This window comes from Ambystoma mexicanum, chromosome 5p, assembly GCF_040938575.1.
Source record: "Ambystoma mexicanum isolate Mex_15411 chromosome 5p, UKY_AmexF1_1, whole genome shotgun sequence".
In the NCBI taxonomy this organism is placed as follows: domain Eukaryota; kingdom Metazoa; phylum Chordata; class Amphibia; order Caudata; family Ambystomatidae; genus Ambystoma; species Ambystoma mexicanum.
Genome location: NC_090930.1, coordinates 838,197,719 through 838,218,678, shown reverse-complemented (window position 1 = coordinate 838,218,678; position 20,960 = coordinate 838,197,719). Strand labels below are relative to the sequence as shown.

Below are 20,960 nucleotides of genomic sequence, written 5' to 3'. Positions count from 1 at the left end.
GCCAATCCTTTACAGAAAGGAGAAAGCCCATATGCAAATCAGGTTTGGTCACACCCCGAACTGCTAGGTCACATTCCTTCTGCATGAGACAAGAATCATCCCCAGACATGGTCCCTTCAACGACTTTGTCCACGAAGACTGCTACCTCATCAACGGTCCTGTCCATCACAGTCACTGTTTCCATGACTACTACTACCACTCACCGAATGGCCCGGCCATCTAGACCTCTGTTGGTTGTACCGGCACCAGCCCCGTCAGCGGCAGCTCCATTACCTGCACCACAGGCCCCAGTGATTTCTTCGTTTCTTAGGGGCACTAGTTTGGAGAGAAAGCCACACCACACTTCACACTGGCTCTGTTGAATCCTCCCAGGGTGTCACCCCCCGTCGCAGTGATCCAGTCTTCAAGTGCTTTGGAAGAGGACCTAAGAGGCTTTTTACTCCGAACAAGAAGGCAGTCAGGTTGAACCTGACCCACTGTACCAGGACCTTGACAAGAGGCTTAGCCATCTCAGCCTACTAGCCCTTGTGACCTGGCACGGGCTCCATCAGCACCTAGAGATATGTCAATGGACATTTTGACCACTCTCCACATGTTGGTGTCAGAAATTCAGCAGCGTCTTCCAGCAGCACCCATACCTGCTCCAGCAAAGAGCCCTCAAAGGCCTTCCCGGGCCCGGCTGGCACCATCTCATCCAGCCCTGACTGCTGCTCGCCAATGACCAGTTGCATGTCCTACTATGGTGGAAGAGGCAGCTCAGTCGGACACTGATACCCATAATGTCATGACCCAGGGTGTACAGGGGACTGATGAGTTTTACAACTATGTTCCCACAGATGGGGAGCCTCCTGATGTTGAGATGCCCTCCAGGGACTCTCCATCAGATGAGATCGGTTTGTTTCATGCAATGATCTCACAGGTTGCGAAGCTGTTTAACCTTATTCCTGAAGAGAAGGAGGATGGCTTCCTTTTTGAATGGCGGGAGTCCTCCAGGACGACCTCTGGATGACGTTTGGGAGAATGGCCTGTTGGTCATGAAGACTCCTAGCACAGCCCCTGCAAAAAGGCATCGCTTGGAGAAAACTTACCGGGTCCCAGACACAGCCCCAAAGTGCCTCAGGTACCAACCATCACCAGACTCTGTGGTTTCTGCTGAGGATAGGAAAAGTTCCTCTAACCCATCTTCTTTTTCCATGCTTCATCCCGATCAGGAGGGTAAGAAGTTGGATGCCACTGGGAAGAGCATCATCACAACTGCAGCATCTACTATCAAAGCTGCTAATGTGCTAGCCATTCTCTCGAGATATGACAGAGAGATATGTCATAAATTGGGCCCCACCCTTGACTTCCTCCCGGAAGACAAGAATGCCAAAGCCCTAGCTTTGTTCCACAAGAGAGAGGTAGCCTCCGACCATGCGATAACTGTCACCCTGTAAATCTCTAATTCAGGTTTTTGGCAGATGGGCAATGTGGTGGCCCTTCGCTGCCAAGGTTGGTTCAAGGTCACCAACTTCCACCCGGATGTACAGACGAAAGTGATGGACATGCCATTTGACGGTGACAACCTCTTCAGAAACGGACACTGAAGCAGCACGTTCTTTGGGCACTCTCCAGCAGAGAAGACAGTCCATTCGCTCCTCTAAATGAAAGGTGTCAAGGTCCTCAAAAGGGTTTGCCTCACCCTATCGTGAGTGTCATGAACCGTCGTCTACGTCCTTTCCGGACCTCCTGGTCCCTGACTCGCAGGGGATTGCATGCAGTTATCCTTCCAACATGGCCGCCCGGAACAGAATACTCTGGATCGGTCTATGCGTTCCACGCTGCTCAACCTACAAAAGGGACACGCCCCCGCGGCTCTTTGCATCTCAATGCTACCGCTACTTGTAGTCGGACGTGCTTAACCGGAGTTCGATAGGGGTTCTCGCTTGATTCCTTGTTCCCAGTCCCTTGAATTCCCTCCTGTTCCCTTTCCTCCCCAATCTCCTGGAAAACCTTCAGTGCTCGATTCACGGTCTTCCGTGCCTTCAAGCGTACCTTAATTACTTCCTGGAATTACCCTGGACTTGTAGAACGCTCCTGGAAACTGAACCGCTACTCTCACGCTGGACGCCGAAGACCGGCGTTCGGGACTATACAAATCCCGGACCGTAAAGAAGAAGAAATCCCAGAAGGTCGCAAGTATACAACAGAAACAGGTGAGAAGGGGAGGGACTTGTGACAGTGAGCCCTCCCATTCCACCACCCAGGAGGCGTAAAAGGGACATTATGAGGCCTCCAGATGAGGAACCCAGCGTCGTCGTACTCCAGCAGCCAAGACGCTGAAGAAAGCCTGACCCATCAGCACCCCAGTGGGAGGACGGTTATAACATTTTGTCAACCAGTGGCACGACATTTCCACAGACAAATGGATGACCAATATGGTTCAACAGGGTCATACCCTGGAATTCCAGGGCCAATGCCCTCACATCCCTCCCATCTCCAGACAAGAGCAGCACGCAGCGCAGCTACTGCAGGAGGTTCTAGGAAAGTTAAACAAGGGGGCAATAGGTCCCTCTGTGCATCCAGGGCTCCTGAGTGTACTCCAGATACTTTTTGGTGGAAAAAAGTCAGGAAGGTGGAGACCCATTCTAGACTTCAGACAGCTAAACAAAGTCCCCACCTCCCAAATATTCAGGATAGTCATGCTGCATCATGTACTCGACCAGCTGGAGGAAGGGAATTTCCTGTCAACCCTCGACCTGGAAGATACTTACTTACACATCCCCATTCATTGCAAACACTGGAAGTTCCTGCACTTTGTCATAATGAGGATGGGAAGATCCCAGTTTCTAGGGAGAGACTAAAGATGGAGGGGAGGTAGGACGAGGTGATGGGTGCTAGGGCCCTAATTGTTCATGGAGCAAAAGCATCTACAGTAGCATAAGTTGGATTAGCTTTCTGAGGAATGGGTTTAAGTTCAAGAGGTGGGACCAGAGAGAAATGGTAGTCCTGAAAAATAGCTGGGGGTGAGAAGAGGAGCGTGATGGTGTCTCAGATCTTGGGCATCATGGATGAGAAGTAGAGGGTAAAGCTATTGGCAGACAGAAAAGAGGAGATACGGTGAGGGTGGGGTCAGCATACCCTAGAGGGTAGTGGAGAGTTTGTAGTTGTGAAATCAGAGTGAGACAATAGGCTAGGTGTAAGTGTGGACTCATTCAAGCAGGAAACAGGGCCGAGAGGGTGGCATTGTATAAGGACTGGACTGAAGGAGCACAATCTTGGTGCCATCACCTTGGTGATGCAAATTGGTTTTGAGACTGCAAATCTCTGTGGAGATCTAGAGCTGGGGCAAGAGCTAGCAGTAATGAATGTATTAGTCGGGTAATAATATGTTCTCATTGTAAGTCTGGGGGTGGATAGAAAAAAGGTGCCACACAAAAGGCTGCTGGGAGAGCGTCATGATGCTGCACTGCCCGGAAGAAGGGGCGTGGGGAGTTTCCAAAAGTTAAATGGGGCAGCTGGGATGGGAAACAAGAGTCAGGAGAACTCAAGGGATGGTCGAGTGAGCAGGCGCAGAGTGCAATTAGGGACCCCAGGAGTAGCCTGAACAAGATTGAGGCAGGAGCGGGAAGCTGGCGATGGGGTGGGGCATAGTGGCCTACTGGCAGTGGTCTCTGGAAAGGGAAGTATGTTACAGGAGGGTAGTGGACCCAGATCTGATATTCAAAGTGATATCTGAGGGCTGAGAATAAGTTGGCAAAGATTTTATTACTCGAAAAAGTCTGGTGTGTGGAGAGAAAATGAGGAAGGACCCACCTTTAACAAGGTACGGGGTCAGAGCATCAGGCTTGAACTTCTGCTTAATAAACAATGAAGTTAGGAGGGAGGGATGAGGGGTACCACAATATTAATATTCAAGCAAGAGCAAATGTTCAGAAGGAGAGGGTTAATAGAGAGAATGCATGATGTGAGGTGAGACAGGATGTTAAGAAGCTGACTTCTTAAATTGCCATAGAGAGGAGTCACTTGAACATGGAGAGATGTCAGGGAGTGAGCTGACAGTAAAGAGTCAAGGTCAAGTTGATGGGTAGTGTATATTTTAAAGAGGTTGTAGTCCTCCCAGAGGGCCACACGGGTCTCAATGGAGAAGTAGTTAAGAAGTGGGTCCAGGTAGGGGTAAAATTAGTTTAGGGATCCATGAGTGCTGTATATAAGGACAATGGTAAGGGGTGAGAACAAGGAGTTGAGTAGCTGTGTACCTAAAGATAAGGGCGCAGATCAGGAGGAATGGGGCAAAAGGATTGGCCTTAGTAATCATCTGTGCATCACACGTCATGGAGCATGTGAGACTGGTTTTGTTATGAAGGGCAGTGATTGTGGTAGTTTCATGAGGGGTTATCCACACCTCGGTGATGGCCATGACAGTGATTTGGCAGCAGTTCCGATAGACAATGTGGTCAGTGTGGAAAGAAGCCTTCATGCATAAAGTTTAGCCAGTCCAGAGCGCTATAGTGAGAGTAGTAGATAGGGTTGAGAAGAAGGGAGAAGAGAGAGGGATACTCCTGGCGGGAAGAAGGTAGATTAGGTTGGGGTGAGAGATGACTGGTGCATATTATGTTGATAGGACGGGAGAGGGTAGTGGGTGGAGAAAGGAGGCTGTCATGCTGGGGTGAACATGGAATCTGCATCGGAATGGTAAAAAGAAGGCGGTGAGTTGGAGCGGTAGGGTGTGTAGGTGTGTGGTGAGCGACAAGGAGATTTTGATGGGAGTTGCAAGAGTAGGAAGAATAAGGGTGTGTGATAATATAAGGGTTGGAGGGTGGGAAGAGGTTGAGATAGATTAAATGGGATGACAAGTGGTAAATGAGAACCAGGATAGTGTGGTGGGTCGGGAGGGCAGTGAAGTGAGTAAGTGATGGGATCACCAGGGGGGGGGTGGAAAACTGCGGACTAGATTCCACTGCCCAATGTCAATCAACAGTGATATTGGTATTACATAGAAGCATTAAACTGTTGGAGATTATAGTGTCTCACCAACTGCAGTAGGTTGTAATGTATTAAGAGAAGAGACAGTATAAAATACTTAGTAATGTGAGCGATTATCTTAGGCTAGCAGCCAATGCTTTGTGATAACACGAGCAGTGTGCGTTCTCTGTGATTACTAAATACAGAACTAGAATGGCGTGGCGGCAGCTGTCCTCCAACGAGTCTCCGATGATACCCTTGAATGGGAACCTGAATATTTCAGTCACTTTCCATCAGTCTTATTAGAAAATTGGGGATAGCAGGGGTTGTGGTCCTGGGTCATATGTTCTCATCTAGATTCAAGCAGGATTCCCTGCTTGACTTATGCTCCCTTTGCTGCAGGTCCGCCAGGCAAAGGACGCCCTGGGGGCAGGGGGAGGGGGTCTGACTGAAGAGAGGATTTTGCAAGTGTGTAGGGGCCAATGGACCTCTGGTTTACCTGATTCAAAGATGGTCACTGATCTCGACTTGATCAGGCAGAAATGGCCTGGAGTGCAGCTTGGATGTTAGTAGCTGCACAGGAGGGATGGTGGTAGAATAGACGTGTGATATCGTGGAATGGGAGGACGATATAGTTTCTTGGAGTGATGCTATTGGGAGGAGAAACCGTTTCAAAGCTTAATGAAGCCATGGTCATGCGATGGATACAATTGCTGATTGGGTGGTAGGCGACCAATAGCAGGATGGGTGGGTTTCAATGCTGGCTCTATGTGTCAGATGAAGTGAGAGTGTAGGTCGCAACAGGCTACAGACTCTACCATGTACTTATTTAAATGTAATTACTAGAGGCTACAAGATTGGACATAGTTAGAAACTAATTATGTTATCAAACAGGTAATTAAATGTATAAGTCTTGAAATAAGTGATAGTAAGAATCGTATATTCTTCTTTAAAATGTTAACACTTAAAGGTTAAATGTTATACATTGATCTTTCGGCTGCTACAAGAATACCATGTTCACAGACTGGGCTCATAGTTTGAATTCTAACCTATTCTTGTAGTGCAAACAGCCTCCCAACCCCCAGCTTTGCCTGTATTTCTGATTGATTGCGCTCTTTTGTCTTTTGTTAACAAATAGCGTGACTGTGATAAACATTTGCTTAAAATATGCAGAGAGCGCCTCATATTTCTTATGTTTTGGGCTGAAGCGAACTACTTTGTCATAGGGAGGTTGCATGCAGTGTGATTCCCATTTCCTGAAGTATGAAATCTAAACAATGATTTAACAAACTAGAATGTTAGTTGTAAATATGCTTTTTTCTCCCCTACTTCATTATTCAGGTGGTGATTCTTCAAACCTACTGAATTTCCTTAAAAGGTAAGTGTTGTTTAATTTAGTAGCATTCAGAATGCACGTGTTTATACAATGCAATTTGGGAGAAGCTTCGCGTTCGCCAATGTCTGAACAGATCACATTCATTGTAAATGGTACTGCTTGCCAGGGGGACATTCTGTCCAGTCAGTGATCTGCCGAGATCCCCTGCTGCCTTTTCATGGAAAGTTGTCTCTTGTGATAATACACTTTACAGAAGCATCATCTTGAACGTTTGTGATCTCTTGTCAGGGCTGACTCTAAGATTTACAGTGTTCGGTGCAGCAAAACACGTGTGCGCCCCCTTAATTTACACATGTATTGGCATCACCAGAGGTAACATCACAGAAAATGATGCCTCAGAGAGTGACATCAGTCTTTGATACTCAGAGTGCCTCATCATGAGTTGTGCTGTAGCCCTTAAATGCGGCAGTAACGGTATTACCGCCACATTTAAGGGCTGGCCCTATCACGGGTTGGGTGCTAAATGGGCTGTTTTACCTCCAGATTTTTTCTGGAGGTGAAAATCCCATTAATACCGCTGGCTGCATTATCGCGCGAAGATTTACAGTTAACGCCCAAGCCGTGATCTGCCGGTAATACACCCAGACCTTTGTGCGCTAACGCTAATACAGTTGGCCGGTATTACAGCCGGGATACTGCCCAACTCGTGATGAGGCCGTCATGGCAAGTTACATTACAAGCAGTTACCCTGAGAGTGCTCAGAGACAAATAACCGTGGTGTGCAAAAGATGTTATTTTATGTTATGTTAAGCTTTGTACGATGCCCATCACCACAATAGCTGTTTTATGGCACATGGACTTGTCTGGAGAGTGGCGTATTGTGCCCCTATTAGGGTTAACCAGACTGTGGTCTGTGGGGGAAATGAGGAGGGGAAAATATGAGAGATTTGGTGAAGCACGAGTTGGGTAGCAGCAAACTGACAAACAATTGGACAGGTAAAAGGGATTTGAGGGGGAGAGTGTATGACTATGGCAATAGGGGGTACTTATGTAATGCTTCATAGTGAATCAAACGGAGAGCTGATCATGAAAAGCTGGAATCAAGCCTAGCTGTAATGCCATGTATTTTTGGCCAAGTCATTTTCTAGTGCTAGTTGAGTGGTACTGGATTAGGGCAGTGTAACAAGAACCTGACCCAATCCCGGATCGGGATCTGCCCGAAACTCACACTGGAAGTGATTCCTCTCATATCCTCTGACTATGTTGACATTTCCAACACTAATGTTTCTAACTTACGTTCTTCATTTACTAGTAGTTCAACTCTTTTTCCCTTTATTAAATTCTGCTTCCGCTCCCTCTGTTCCCCCTCCCCTCTTATCTTTCCGCTCCTCTCACATTCTGACACTTCAGCCTTTTTTCTCGGGGTCCATTCTACCACCCTCGATCCTCTTCCTTCCACTCTTATTATCACTATTTATCCTCATCTTATTCTCGATCTTGTATTTACTGGGGAGATGTGCTTTCAGACTGTGCGCTGCTACTCATAATTTATGAAGAGATCACATAGACATTTGTTTATAATTGGTACAGTTTTGATTTATTCTGTGTAAAACAGTTGTTTACTTTGTCCATATTGTATTAATCCATCATATATTTGGAAATTTCTTGTGTATTATTTGTCATACAATTCTTTGTTTTGTATTTCTCATCATACAATTTATTCAGATTTGATATTGTTCTGATTTGATACACTAGTAGTATCTTGGTACATCCTTGTTTCACAAAACTTCAATATGCATTTCTCTCTGCACAAAACATCAATATATATATCTCAACGCATGTTTCCCCACAGGCGTTTCCATGGTTCATCAGGAGAGAGTCTGTTTTCAAAGGTAGCTAACATCAACAAACAGTATAGAAGAAAAAAGAAAGATAAGAAGAGAAAGAAGGGTTACATTGATGTAGTGCAAAGCTCTCTTCTTAGTAGATGCTTAAAACGTTCCCATTGAATATAGTACTCACCCCTAGTTTAGATTTCTTTGGAAATTCAGAGGTGGGGTGGTGTTTCTAAACTTTTCTTAAAGGGTACTAGTGGTCTTCTGTAGTTAATCACCTATAAAGTAAATTTGAATTCATGTAAGTATTATGTTTTTGAAAAACACTGGTTAACTCATACTGTTGAAAAGGAACTCATTGTGTGCTATTATAATCCTCTATTAATATGATGTAATAATAAGATATGCTCATCCAATTGACCAACCTTCATACTGTTTTCATTGATGAAGGAGCTCCTGAAGTGACAGTTGGCTCCTGCTAATTATGAGTGCCAAAATTTAAGTGAACAAGAAAGAGGTGCTACTAATTTAAAATTCAAAAGGCCCCCTAAAAGAAACCAAAGAATGAAAAATGCAGCAAATGCAAGAAAATAACAATTTTTACCTTGTAATTTTTGCAGGAATGGGGAAGATACGATTGTCTTCTCCTCCACAATGCCTGATCTGCATTGTGATTTCCTTGCATTTCACCTCTGTTTTTAAACACAAGCAGAGCGAAGTCATCGCATACGTCGATGCAATGACTGTTAGACAGAATCACATGCAGTATCTTTTGGGAACACTACGTGCAATTACAAGTGTAAGCACAATTTCACCTTTGGTACAAGCCTGTACTACACGGTAAAGTGGTAGCGATGGCTGAGCAGCCAGACTTATCTCATGAGTTTAAGTGAGCAGTAGAACAAGTTACACAAAGGACCAACAAATACAGTGATTTAAATATACACTTACTCAAGGTTTCTTGGTAAAAGAATATACATTTATTTACTCAATCAGTGCCAAAACATTACACTAGCAAGAGCAGCTCAATGTCACACACTAATAAACCATAAATACACAACCGGTAAGTAAATGAACAAATTTAGCTCACATGAAGCTGGAGCAAAATGGCACTTCAAATACTTAATAAAGGGGTAAAAAGACAAGGGGCCTCATTAGGACTCTGGCGGTCCTGTAATGAACGGTGCCGGTACGTGACCGGCACCGTTCATTACGGGCTGCCCTATTACAAGGACTGCTGCGGGACCCGATAAGGAATGCCTGGTCAGACCTCCCGCAAGCAGTCCAGGATTCTAACAGCGGGCCCGTCATTAACAGGCCCGTTGTTAGCATCCTCCCCATTCCCATTGAGCCCTATGGGGGTTCAAATGGGAATGGGGATGTACCGGGTCTGGGTCCCGTGAAAGGGATTTACTGGGCCCTTCAAGGTCGGAATGGCCAGTAAGCTTTTAGCGCCATAGCTACCTTCATACTCGTAATGAGGCCCAAGGTTATGACAATAGACATCCCAAATACATTCATAGGCAGGGCAAAGGGTTTCAGTTAAATACAACCAGCAATTCTTCGCAATAGGCCTGGGCAAAAGTCAATGGTTCAGAGTCTTTGCATAGGATAGCATAGTTCTGGTAGATAACGGTTAAGTCTTTGCCACGGAGATTAGAAGAATTTGGCTACGCGAAAAGTTTGACGAATGTTAAGGGAAGGACAAGCATTCATAGTTGAGGAAAGTTTCACGCACTTTCTCGATGGCCGAAAATAATTCCGGACCGCGTTTGCACAGTACCTTGTCAATGAAGAAGAGCTGTAGCTGAGGCAGTTGTTCCTGGCAGTTCGAGCAGATCTCGCTGTTCCTGTGCTTCAGTCGTGGGGACAAGAAGGAGGACGTCGGGAGGTTCCTGCACTGCCCAGGGATGAGGACAAAAGCTTTAGCAAGACGTCGCTTTAAGGTGTGAGTGCCTTAAAGTCCACACGCTGATTTCCTTCCCTCTGGCTATCCGGTTTTCAAAAGCGCTCTGATGAAAATTCGACCAGATGGGGATGGTGTCCAGGTGGCTTGCGAGTTGGTTGTTCGCACCAAACTCAAGGGAAGAAGTTAACCTTGAAGAGCTTCTCTGTCGATGGAGTTTCAGGCAATTCGGACCTGCAGCAGGGCTTCACCGGTCGTCCAGGAGTTGCAGCAGTCCTCTTCCTTCAGCTCGTCTTCAGTTCTTTCGTTCCAGTGGTCGACTCTGCTTTCCAGGTCCCAGAGACCTGCTTTTAAACAGTTTTTCCCCATTCATTCCAGCCTGGCGGTGACTCACACAGCAGGGTGGCTGTCTTTGCCGGACAGCCAGCTGGCCAATCACGCCAGAGTGCATTCAGGTCTCCTAGGAGACTAAGCACAGGGAGTTTCGGGCACCTCCCTCACATCCTGCCACCCCACACACCCTGGCGGGAGAGGAGGGCTTCAGCACTGATGCCCGCCAAAGGCCAACGAACAAAGGGACCAAACCTTGTTTGGTGCGCAGAGACAAACACAAGAAGGACCTTTCCTAAAAGAAATGGCGAAAAAAGTTTTTACAGATAGGTCTTGGGCGCCATATTGAAAAACATTGCTGACCAAATTTTTAGCTACCGTTGTTAGCGTTCGGGAAAAATCATGGTAGTTTGATCTAAGCCACTGCCACCAGCCATTTAAAGTAGAAAAGGGTAACATGTTACTGTTACATGAGTGTTTTGACTCACGGGAAGCTAGGCAACCCCTCCAGCACTCTATAGTAAGATAGTGTGTGCTGGATCAGTAAATGTAAAGAGACTAGTAAGTCAATTTAACTTTACATTCTCTGGGAGACAGTAGTCAGTCCCAGAGAAGGTATTTAAACCTTCGGAAATCTGAAAGACATCCCTGTGCCACTGCACGGAAGGTGCTGTGTGACACACAGAAAAAGATGATGCCACTAGAGTTGTTTTAAATCTCCATAACAAAAGAACACAAAAGTAAAACACACATCAAAATGAAAAGTTCAAAGTCCCAAAATATAGCAAAATAGCTGGAGGGCTCTAAAGTAGAGGGAATTTAGCACTTGTGTGAGAATTCTCCCTAACATTCGCCCCCCTACCCCCCAGACTAAGGGACAGGAGGATCTAATCCCCACCAGGATGGATCTCCTGTTGCAAGTTGGTTAAATGGCCTGCTGAGTACACCAGCAAACTTTTGTAACCCTTGCTATGAAACTTTTTATCAGTGGTTTTCATTTGTAAGCTGTATGACCTACAAACCTTTGGTGGTACATCTCTCTTTCTTAAGGTATAGGGGATCTGATCTAACAGTCCCTCAGAAGTTATGACAACCTCTGAACCTACAATAGGCTTTTTCAAGGGGTCCTTAGAAAGGAATCCCTTAGATCTAGAGGGGCCTCCATGGTTCCTCACCACCTCTCTCACAAGAGCAGGTTGGGTCTCAGGTATCTTGGTTGGAGGGGCTGTGGTCAAGCAAGGTACCTGCTTCCACTTCCTCTGAGATCTGGTTTTACCTGGCTTAGAAGTTTCCCTCCTAATACTAGGATTTATACTGGAGTCTTCAGTAGAAGATTCAACAGTCTTAAGGCATTTAGCCTTAGACCTATTTTTCCTGGTTTTCCACAAGCTTTGAGAATTACCAGTTCTCACAGGCCTAGAGAGGGGTCCAATTTGTCTATCCACCTCTTCCTCAGAAGCAGGGGGGGTCAAAAACTTTACCATTGAATGGGCAATGATGGAGCTTGGTTGTGGCTCCCATTTCCCTACTATACTAGCCTCAGATTTGCCTGGGTTCTAGGTCAACTTACTGACACCAGGACTTGCAGTGGGGTTCTCTGTAGAGGTTCCCAGAGGCTCAGAGTGGTCTCTTAAGGTTGCCTCGCTAGCCAATTTGTTTTGGTTCTGTTTTCTCTCACTGGGAGGCCTTGGGGGTACTGGATACTACTCCTAGAGTTTTTAAATCATTCCCCAACAGGACTCTCCCAGGCACCTCATTCTGGAATCTCACTGTCATATTACTACACTGAATGAGAGCTGGTAGAATTGGAGCCAAGTGGACAGGTCCTCCAGAAAATTTAGTGGGACCTTTGGGTGCCTTAGCAACATCCTCAGGCTTGAAAAAACGTTCATCCACAATTGTTCTGCTGGCCCCAGTGTTTCTCATGGCAGGGGTGTCCTGACCATTGACAAGAACACTGTCCATATAATACCCTTTAGAGTTTTCTGGAATGGAGTCATACACACCCATATTCTGTTTCTTACCCAGTCCCATGGACTCTAAGGATACAGTAGCTTGAAGGCCCAAGGGTGCTTCAGCAAATAGTTGGAAGTGGGCACTAGCCATTTGTACTTCTTCCTCTGGGGAGAAGGCTAAGGAGGAAATGCTGATCCCAGCAGGTTTACCCTTGAATCTGGGATCTCCTTTCACATGGTCAGTTGACCCACAGACATAGCATTTACCAAATGCTCTCTGGAATGGGGGTTTCTGCTGACCTCCCTCTGGTTGGGCACCATAAGATTCACTAGCCCTATTTGGTTTCTCATGTGGCTTACCCTGGGTGTGTTTGGGGGCCTTTTAGATTTATCTGTATTCTCACCTTTGTGCTGCTTCCCCGCATACTTTTTGGGAGTTGCCTCAGAATCCTTATGAGTGGCCCTGTTGACTACCCATGAGTCAGATGCTCTAGCTAACTTTTTTGGATCTAGTTCCTTAGAGTCAGCCAAGTGCTGTCTCAGCTCAGGGGAGCAGGCATAATAAATGGTTTTCAACAAATACAGATTTCTCATACCTTCATAAGTGTTAACTCTGTAACCCTTAACCCAACCATCTAAGTTTTTCAAACATTCACACACCCAGGTAGCCGAAGGGGTACCATCATGCTTTTTGAGGATTCTAAACCTCTTAAGATACTGAGACGGGGTCTCCCAAATCTAGCTATCAAAGCTAGCTTGACAGTTTCATACTCCTTTCTGTCTATATCCCCCAACTCCATTACCAGATCAGTTGCAACAGGGGGTAGCCTAGAGAAAAGCCAAGGAATCAACTGATTCCTTGTAATATCTTGAATCTCATGGTTATATTCAAAAGCAGCCAAACCAATCCAAAATATCAAGCTTAACCTCATACATACTTACTGCATCTTTGGGCATGCAAGGCCTCTTGGGACTGGAAGACCTAGAGGACTCTGGGAGAGAACCAGTTTCAAGAGACCATTTTTTAATTTCAAGGGCATGATTCAACTCCATTTCTCTGAGTTTAAGTTCTTGATGTTTGCTTTCAGTTTGAGCTTAGATTCTTTTAAACTCTAACTCAAATCTCATGCTTTCAAGTGAGAAAAATTCAGGACTTAGGTTTGGACCTGATGGGGTCCCTGTGGTCAAAGGTTGAGGCCTATGAGCAGGTAGAGGTAAGACAGGGCCTACATTCTGAGACTCTTCTGACTCATCTAACTCATCCACAGTATTGGTGCTGGGCTCTGACATATTATCATCCTCATCAACATTTTCCACATTTGCTGCAGATGTGGGAGTTTCTGATCTACTCCTCAGACTTTGGTATTCTAACAACTTTTCTATCAATTCAACATTTTTGCTTTTTTTACAGTGAGATTCCTAGCTTTACACATATCTCTCAATTGATCAACAGTTAAAGTCACTAGGGTCTCCTGTCTGTAGTTTTCCATATCAGTCATGATAAAACAATTGCTTTTCTAGTGTTGCTTAGCCTTGTGAGGGTTATCTGAACAAAGTACTCTAAATGTAACAAGTATACTTTATCCTCACCACTGTACACCAGTGTTAGGCAGAATCACATGCAGTACCCTTTGGGAACACTACATGCAATTAAGACTACAAGTGAAAGCACAATTTCACCTTTGGTACCAGCCTGTACTACACAGTAAAGTGGTAGCGATGGCTGAGCAGCCAGACTTATCTCAAGAGTTTAAGCGAGCAGTAGAACAAGTTACACAAAGGACCAACAAATACAGTGATTCAAATATACACTTACTCAAGGTTTCTTGGTAAAAGAATATACATTTATTTACTCAGTCAGTTCCAAAACATTACACTAGCAAGAGCAGCTCAATATCACACACTAAGAAACCACAAATACACAACCGGTAAGTAAATGAACAACTTAGGTCCCCTGAAGTGGGAGCAAAATGGTACTTCAAATACTTAATAAAGGGGTAAAAAGACAAGGTTATACGAATAGACCGCCCAAATACATTCATAGGCAGGGCAAAGGGTTTCAGTTAAATACAACCAGCAATTCATCTCAATAGGCCTGGGCCAAAGTCAACGGTTCAGAGTCTTTGTATAGGATAGCACAGTTCTGGTAGATAACGGTTAAGTCTTTGCCACGGAGATTAGAAGAATTTGGCTAGGCGAAAATGTTGTTGAATGTTAAGGGAAGGACAAGCCTTCGTAGTTGAGGATAGTTTCACACACTTTCTCGCGTTTGCACATTACCTTGTCAATGAAGAAGAGGTGTAGCTGAGGAAGTTGTTCCTGGCAGTTAGAGCAGATCTCGCTGTTCCTGTGCTTCAGTCATGGGGACAAGAAGGAGGACGTCGGGAGGTTCCTACACTGCCCAGGGATGAGGCCAAAAGCTTTAGCAAGACATCGGTTTAAGGTGTGAGGGCCTTAAAGTCCACTAGCTGGTTTCCTTCCCTCTGGCTATCTGGTTTTCAACAGCACTCTGATGAAAATTCGACCAGATGGGGACGGTGTCCAGGTGGCTTGCGAGTTGGTTGTTCCCAACAAACGCAAGGGAAGAAGTTAACCTTGAAGGGCTTTTCTGTCAATGGAGTTTCAGGCAATTCGGACCTGCAGCATGGCTTCACCGGTCATTCAGGAGTTGCAGCAGTTCTCTTCCTTCAGCTCGTCTTCAGTTCTTTCGTTCCAGTGGTCGACTCTGCTTTCCAAGTCCCAGAGACCTGCATTTAAACAGTTTTCCCCCATTCATTTCAGCCTGGCTGTCACTCACACATCAGGGTGGCTGTCTGCCAGACAGCCAGCCGGCCAATCATGCCAGAGTGCATTCAGGTCTCCTAGGAGACTAAACACAGGGAGTTCCGGGCACCTCCCTCACATCCTGTCCACCACAGACACCCTGGTGCCAGAGGAGGGCTTCAGCACTGAAGCCCGCCAAAGGCCAACGAACAAAGGGACCAAACCATGTTTGGCGCGCAGAGATAAACACAAGAAGGACCTTTCCTAAAAGAAATGATAAAAAGAAGTCGACCGGAGTCTGTTTTTACAGATAGTCTTGGGGGAATCGCACAAAAATGTCGACCTGAGAATTGCGACGGCCGAAAATGCCAACCTTTTTTTTTATACCCCCCTTACACCACATATATATGGGGGGGTATGGGATTTTATAGTAATATGGGGGGGTGCGGGCAGTCTCCCCCCGCATATCTATTAAAAAAAAAATGTTGGCATTTTCGGCCGTCGCAATTATGTGTGGTCTCAGTGATCACATAGATCCGTCTTGGGTGCAATTTTGAAAAACATGGCTGACCCGATTTTTATCTACCGCTGTTAGACGTCGGGAAAAATCATGGTAGTTTGATCTAAACCACTGCCACCAGCCATTTAAAGTAGGAAAGGATAACATTTTACTGTTACATGAGTGTTTTTGACTCGGGAGAAGCTATACAACCCCTCCAGCACTCTATAGTAAGATGTGTGCTGGGTCAGTAAATTTAAAGAGACTTGTAAAGTCAATTTAACTTAACATGCTCTGGGAGACAGTAGTCAGTCCCAGAGAAGGTATTAAACCTTGGGAAGTCTGAAAGACATCACTGTGCCACTTCACTGAAGGTGCTGTGTGACACACAGAAAAAGATGACCCACTGGAGTTGTTTTAAAGGGGTAGTCCAGCTAAAAGTTTTATTTAAAAAATAGATAGGCAACATTAAAAAAAAATACTTGCACTTTTTTTTAAAACTTCCTATGTAAAATTTTGAGCTAATCAAGCTCAAAATTCGCAAAAGCAAGCACATGGGCGCATCCATTTTGTGAAATGGATGCCCGCCTGTGCTGGCTTTTGCTTTTGCGGCACTAATGAAGGAAAAGCCAGCCAGCTGTAGTAAACAAAAGCTACCGCTGGGTGGCTTTTCCTTCATTGGTGCTGTACGCGGAGGACGGGGACCGGAGACCAGAGCAGGAAAGCTGCAGCTGAATCTCGGTAAGTGCTATTTATTTATTTTTTTAAATAAGCACTGGCTGCGTTTTTTTTTCTAAGTTTTCCGGGCTGGAGGAGCCCGGAAAACTTAGAAATAAAATTGCAGCTTTAAAAACGTATTTATGTTTGCGGTCGCTTTTGAAGCGACCGCAAACATAAATACAACGTTATTGTGTTTGAAAACGCTGCAGTTTTTCTTTCCAGGTTTCTCAGGCTCCTCCGGCTCGGAGGAGCCTGAGAAACTCGGAAAGAAAAACCGCAGCGTTTTCAAACACAACCGCGTTGTGTTTCTGCCTGCTGTGGCTATCACTTTGGGTCTCCGGTGCTCCCGTCCCCGGAGGGGAGCACCGGAGACCCAAAGTGAAAGCTAAGGCAGGCAGAAACACAACGCGGTTGTGTTTACATGCCGCAGTGTTTCTGCCTACAGCTGATTTCCCATTTGGGGCTCTCGTGCTCCCCACGGGTGTCCCAGAACCCCAAATGGGAAATGCTAAATGCTGCAGTGTTTCTGCCTAAATCTGATTTCCCATTTGGGGCTCTCGGGCTCCCCACGTGGGGCCCCAGAGCCCCAAATGGGAAATGCTAAATGCTGCAGTGTTTCTGCCTAAATCTGATTTCCCATTTGGGGCTCTCGGGCTCCCCACGGGGGGCCCCAGAGCCCCAAATGGGAAATGCTAAATGCTGCAGTGTTTCTTCCTAAATCTGCTTTCCCATTTGAGGCTCTCGGGCTCCCCGTGGGGAGCACCGGAGACCCAAAGTGATAGCCACAGCAGGCAGAAACACACCGCGATTGTGTTTGAAAATGCTGCGGTTTTTCTTTCCGAGTTTCTCAGGCTCCTCCGAGCCGGAGGAGCCTGAGAAACTTGGAAAGAAAAACCGCAGCGTTTTCAAACACAATAACGTTGTATTTATGTTTGCGGTCGCTTCAAAAGCGACCGCAAACATAAATACAACGTTTTTAAAGCTGCGGTTTTATTTCTAAGCTTTCCGTGCTCCTCCAGCCCAGAAAACTTAGGAAAAAAAACGCAGCTAGTGCTTATTTTAAAAAAAAAATAAATAGCACTTACCGAGATTCAGCTGCAGCTTTCCTGCTCTTGTCTCCGGTCCCCGTCCTCCGCGTACAGCACCAATGAAGGAAAAGCCACCCAGCGGTAGCTTTTGTTTACTACAGCTGGCTGGCTTTTCCTTCATTAGTGCCGCAAAAGCCAGCACAGGCGGGCATCCATTTCACAAAATGGATGCGCCCATGTGCTTGCTTTTGCGAATTTTGAGCTTGAATAGCTCAAAATTTTAAATAGGAAGTTTTAAAAAAAAAGTGCTAGTATTTTTTTTTTTTTTTTAATGTTGCCTATCTATTTTTTAAATAAAATTTTTAGCTGGACTACCCCTTTAAAACTCCATAACCGAAGAACACAAAAGTAAAACACACATCAAAATAAAAAGTTCAAAGTTCCAAAATATAGCAAAAGAGCTGGAGGGCTCTAAGGTAGAGGGAATTTATTACTTGTGTGAGAATTCTCCCTAACAATGACGTAATTGTGTACGTCAACACAATGACGTTTTGGTGACATTTGGTAGCATGCAGCCATTTCAAAATTGCTGTGTATGTTTTGGAATGTGTATGTTTTGGTTAAAGTAGATGAAGCATACATTTTTGCACTATCAGTATTTTTATGTGGACCTAATTCACGAAAAAAGAAAAGGGATGAAAGATATAAGCTTGAAGAATTTTTAAAGAGACAGGGGGTTCCTTAATCTTAACCCTTAGTGATATTTTTAAGATATACATTATATCCACTGTGCGTTGAACATGCCTGGAAACAGGGAAACAGTGAACCTCTCAAAGTACGATGAGCATTTAAGAGTGTACATAATATACACATTATAGAAATAATGTTACTCAATATGCTGTATGCTAGCAAGTAACAGGCTCAAAAGTTTTATAGGATGAGCAAAACAGTAAACACATAAATTAATGGGCCCAGTGTGGTAAACCTCTGACGAATTTGATATCCTCTATCTTACCTGTCTTCTTCATCCCTACTTGGCTTCTGCCACTGCACCGTCCTTCTTTAAGCATGCTACAGTTATTCCATGGATCAAGAAACCTGTACTGGACTCTACCTTACCCGCTAATTACTGGCCTATTTCTCTCCTCTTTTCTCTCCGAATTGCTGAGTCTTCACTTATTGCTTCCATCCATACAATCTGGTTTCCATCTTTCTCAATCTACTGAAACTATCCGAAGCATTCAACATGCTTGATCATCCTACTCTTCTTTCAGCTATCACCTCTATGTTTTTTTTTGGTTCTGTATTTCACTGGTTTCATTCCTATCTTACTCCTTTACCTTTTCTGTCTCCTGGCCCGGCCAAACGTCCTCAGCCCCCTTGAATACGGTGTTCCCTATGGTTCCGTACTTGGCCCACTTATTTTCTCTCTCTACACTATTCCTTTATCTGACCTTGCCTCTTCATTCAATCTATGCAGTCACTTGTATGCTAATGAGTTACTCTCTCCACTCTACTGTCTCTCTCTACACTATTCCTTTATCTGACCTTGCCTCTTCATTCAATTTATGCAGTCACTTGTATGCTAATGAGTTACTCTCTCCGCTCTACTGTCTCTCTCTACACTATTCCTTTTTCTGACCTTGCCTCTTCATTCAATCTATGCAGTCACTTGTATGCTAATGAGTTACTCTCTCCACTCTACTGTCTCTCTCTACACTATTCCTTTATCTGACCTTGCCTCTTCATTCAATCTATGCAGTCACTTGTATGCTAATGATTTACTCTCTCCACTCTACTGTCTCTGCCACTTTATTAACCTCAATCCTACCAAAACTGATGTCATCTTTGTTTTTGCTTCTCTTACTTCCCAGCTCCTCCCCCTGGCCTCTTCTTCTCCCCTGCCTTCCTTTTATTTCTACTTCTGCTAGTGATCTAGGTGTCGCTTTTTATTTCTCTCTTACTTTCGCTACACACATCTCCAATCTTTCTCGCATCTGTTGTTTCCATCTCTATAATATTCCCTGTGCTTGTGCCTTTCTCTCTTTTCATGCTATGAAACTCCTAATTACATCTCTCTTCTCATCTTGATTAGCCTTCCTGCTTCCCATGTTGCCCCCCTCCGATCAGTCTACAATGCAGCTATACACCTTATGTTTTCCTTACCCCTTCACTCTTCTATTCCTGCCTCCCTTGCCTCCCACTCCCTTCTCCCATTTAAGTCTAGGCAGGGGAGTTGCTAGGTCTGGAAAAGATCCGGGGCTAAGCTGATGTCGGAACTGATGGGACTGGGGGCTAGCTAGTCTTTTGACTGTAGCTCCTGAGATTGTATCCGGGGCTACAACCAAAAGATCCGGGGCTATAGCCCCCTTAGCCCCCCCCCTAGCAACGCCCCTGAGTCTAGGATTATCTAGGACAGTCTTGTCCCACCCTTTCTCTCTGCCCTCGTCACTTTATACTCTCCCTATTGCTCTCTTCACTCTCCATCATTACATCTACTTTCAGTCACTACACCACCCTAAACTTCATCTCTTATCCGCTCATTCACTTTGCTTGCTCCTAGCTTTTGGAACTCTCTTCCCCTTTATTTTCGCCCCTCTAACACTCTGCATATCTTTCGTACTTGATTGAAGACCCACTTGGTCTCACAAAATGGATCAATGGGCCTCATTACGACCTGTGCGGAATGCGTTTAACGGCGCCGTTAAACGCATTCCGCACTATTAAGAGGTTCCCTCGCGAGACCCGATGTGGACGTCTGGTTTTACCAGACGTCCATAGCGGGTCCCGCGAGGGGACCAGGGAGCTAACAACGGGCCGGTCGTAATTGGCCCGTTGTTAGCTCCCGCACCCATTCCCATTGAGTCCTATGGGGGCTCAAATGGGAATGGGGAATGTCCGGGCTCGGGTTCCCTGAAGGAGGAATTACCGGGCCCTCCAAACTCGGAATGGCCCGGTAATTCCCCAATTCAGGGAACCCGGACCCGATTTTGGAGGCAGCCATGGCGCCAATAGCGCCATGGCTACCTCCAAAGTCGTAATGAGGCCCAATGTCTTTCTTCTTAAACTCTGTTGACTTAATCCAGTTCATCATCAAATTAAGTGTACCGATTTTACTGTGATTGTACAGCCCTTTAGCGAAAGCGCTATATACATCCCAATAAATACAATAGAAATACAACTCTATTAAAATAGTGCAAAGTGTATATAAGCTCACATAACGATATTCCAACAGATAATCCTCAAATATTTTATTTAGAAACTCTGAAAGAAAAAATGTGCAACATTACTGAAATGATTCCCCTTACTTATATCAACACACTTTACTGTGGTTCTTATGAAAAAAAAGAACAATGGAAATTATACAGAATCCAAATACTCTTACATGTGTATTAATCACATTCATATATATATATATATGTATATATATATATACATATATATATATATATGAAATTTTACAAAAACATATATTATCACTTATATGTATAAATAACTGTTTTTAGAAAGGCTGTTGGGATATGTTATCTGCATATATATTTGTATCTGTAAGCATGTATTTTTGTAGGTGTTGTAGTTTTTAGGGCATTTGCCGAAATCCATTTTTATGATGATGGCAGTGAAGGAGGAATGGAAAGTCCAAC

At 44.9% G+C, this 20,960-nt stretch overlaps 1 protein-coding gene across 1 annotated transcript in view; it reads left to right on the top strand.

Moving 5' to 3' along the window:
• Positions 1–20,960, top strand: part of AOAH (acyloxyacyl hydrolase) — a 1,097,690-nt gene that overhangs the window by 819,622 nt on the left and 257,108 nt on the right. Inside the window, exon 14 of the mRNA XM_069613263.1 lies at positions 6,286–6,322. Within this exon, the coding sequence (XP_069469364.1) occupies positions 6,286–6,322 (37 nt within the window). The remainder of the gene's footprint in view (positions 1–6,285; positions 6,323–20,960) is intronic.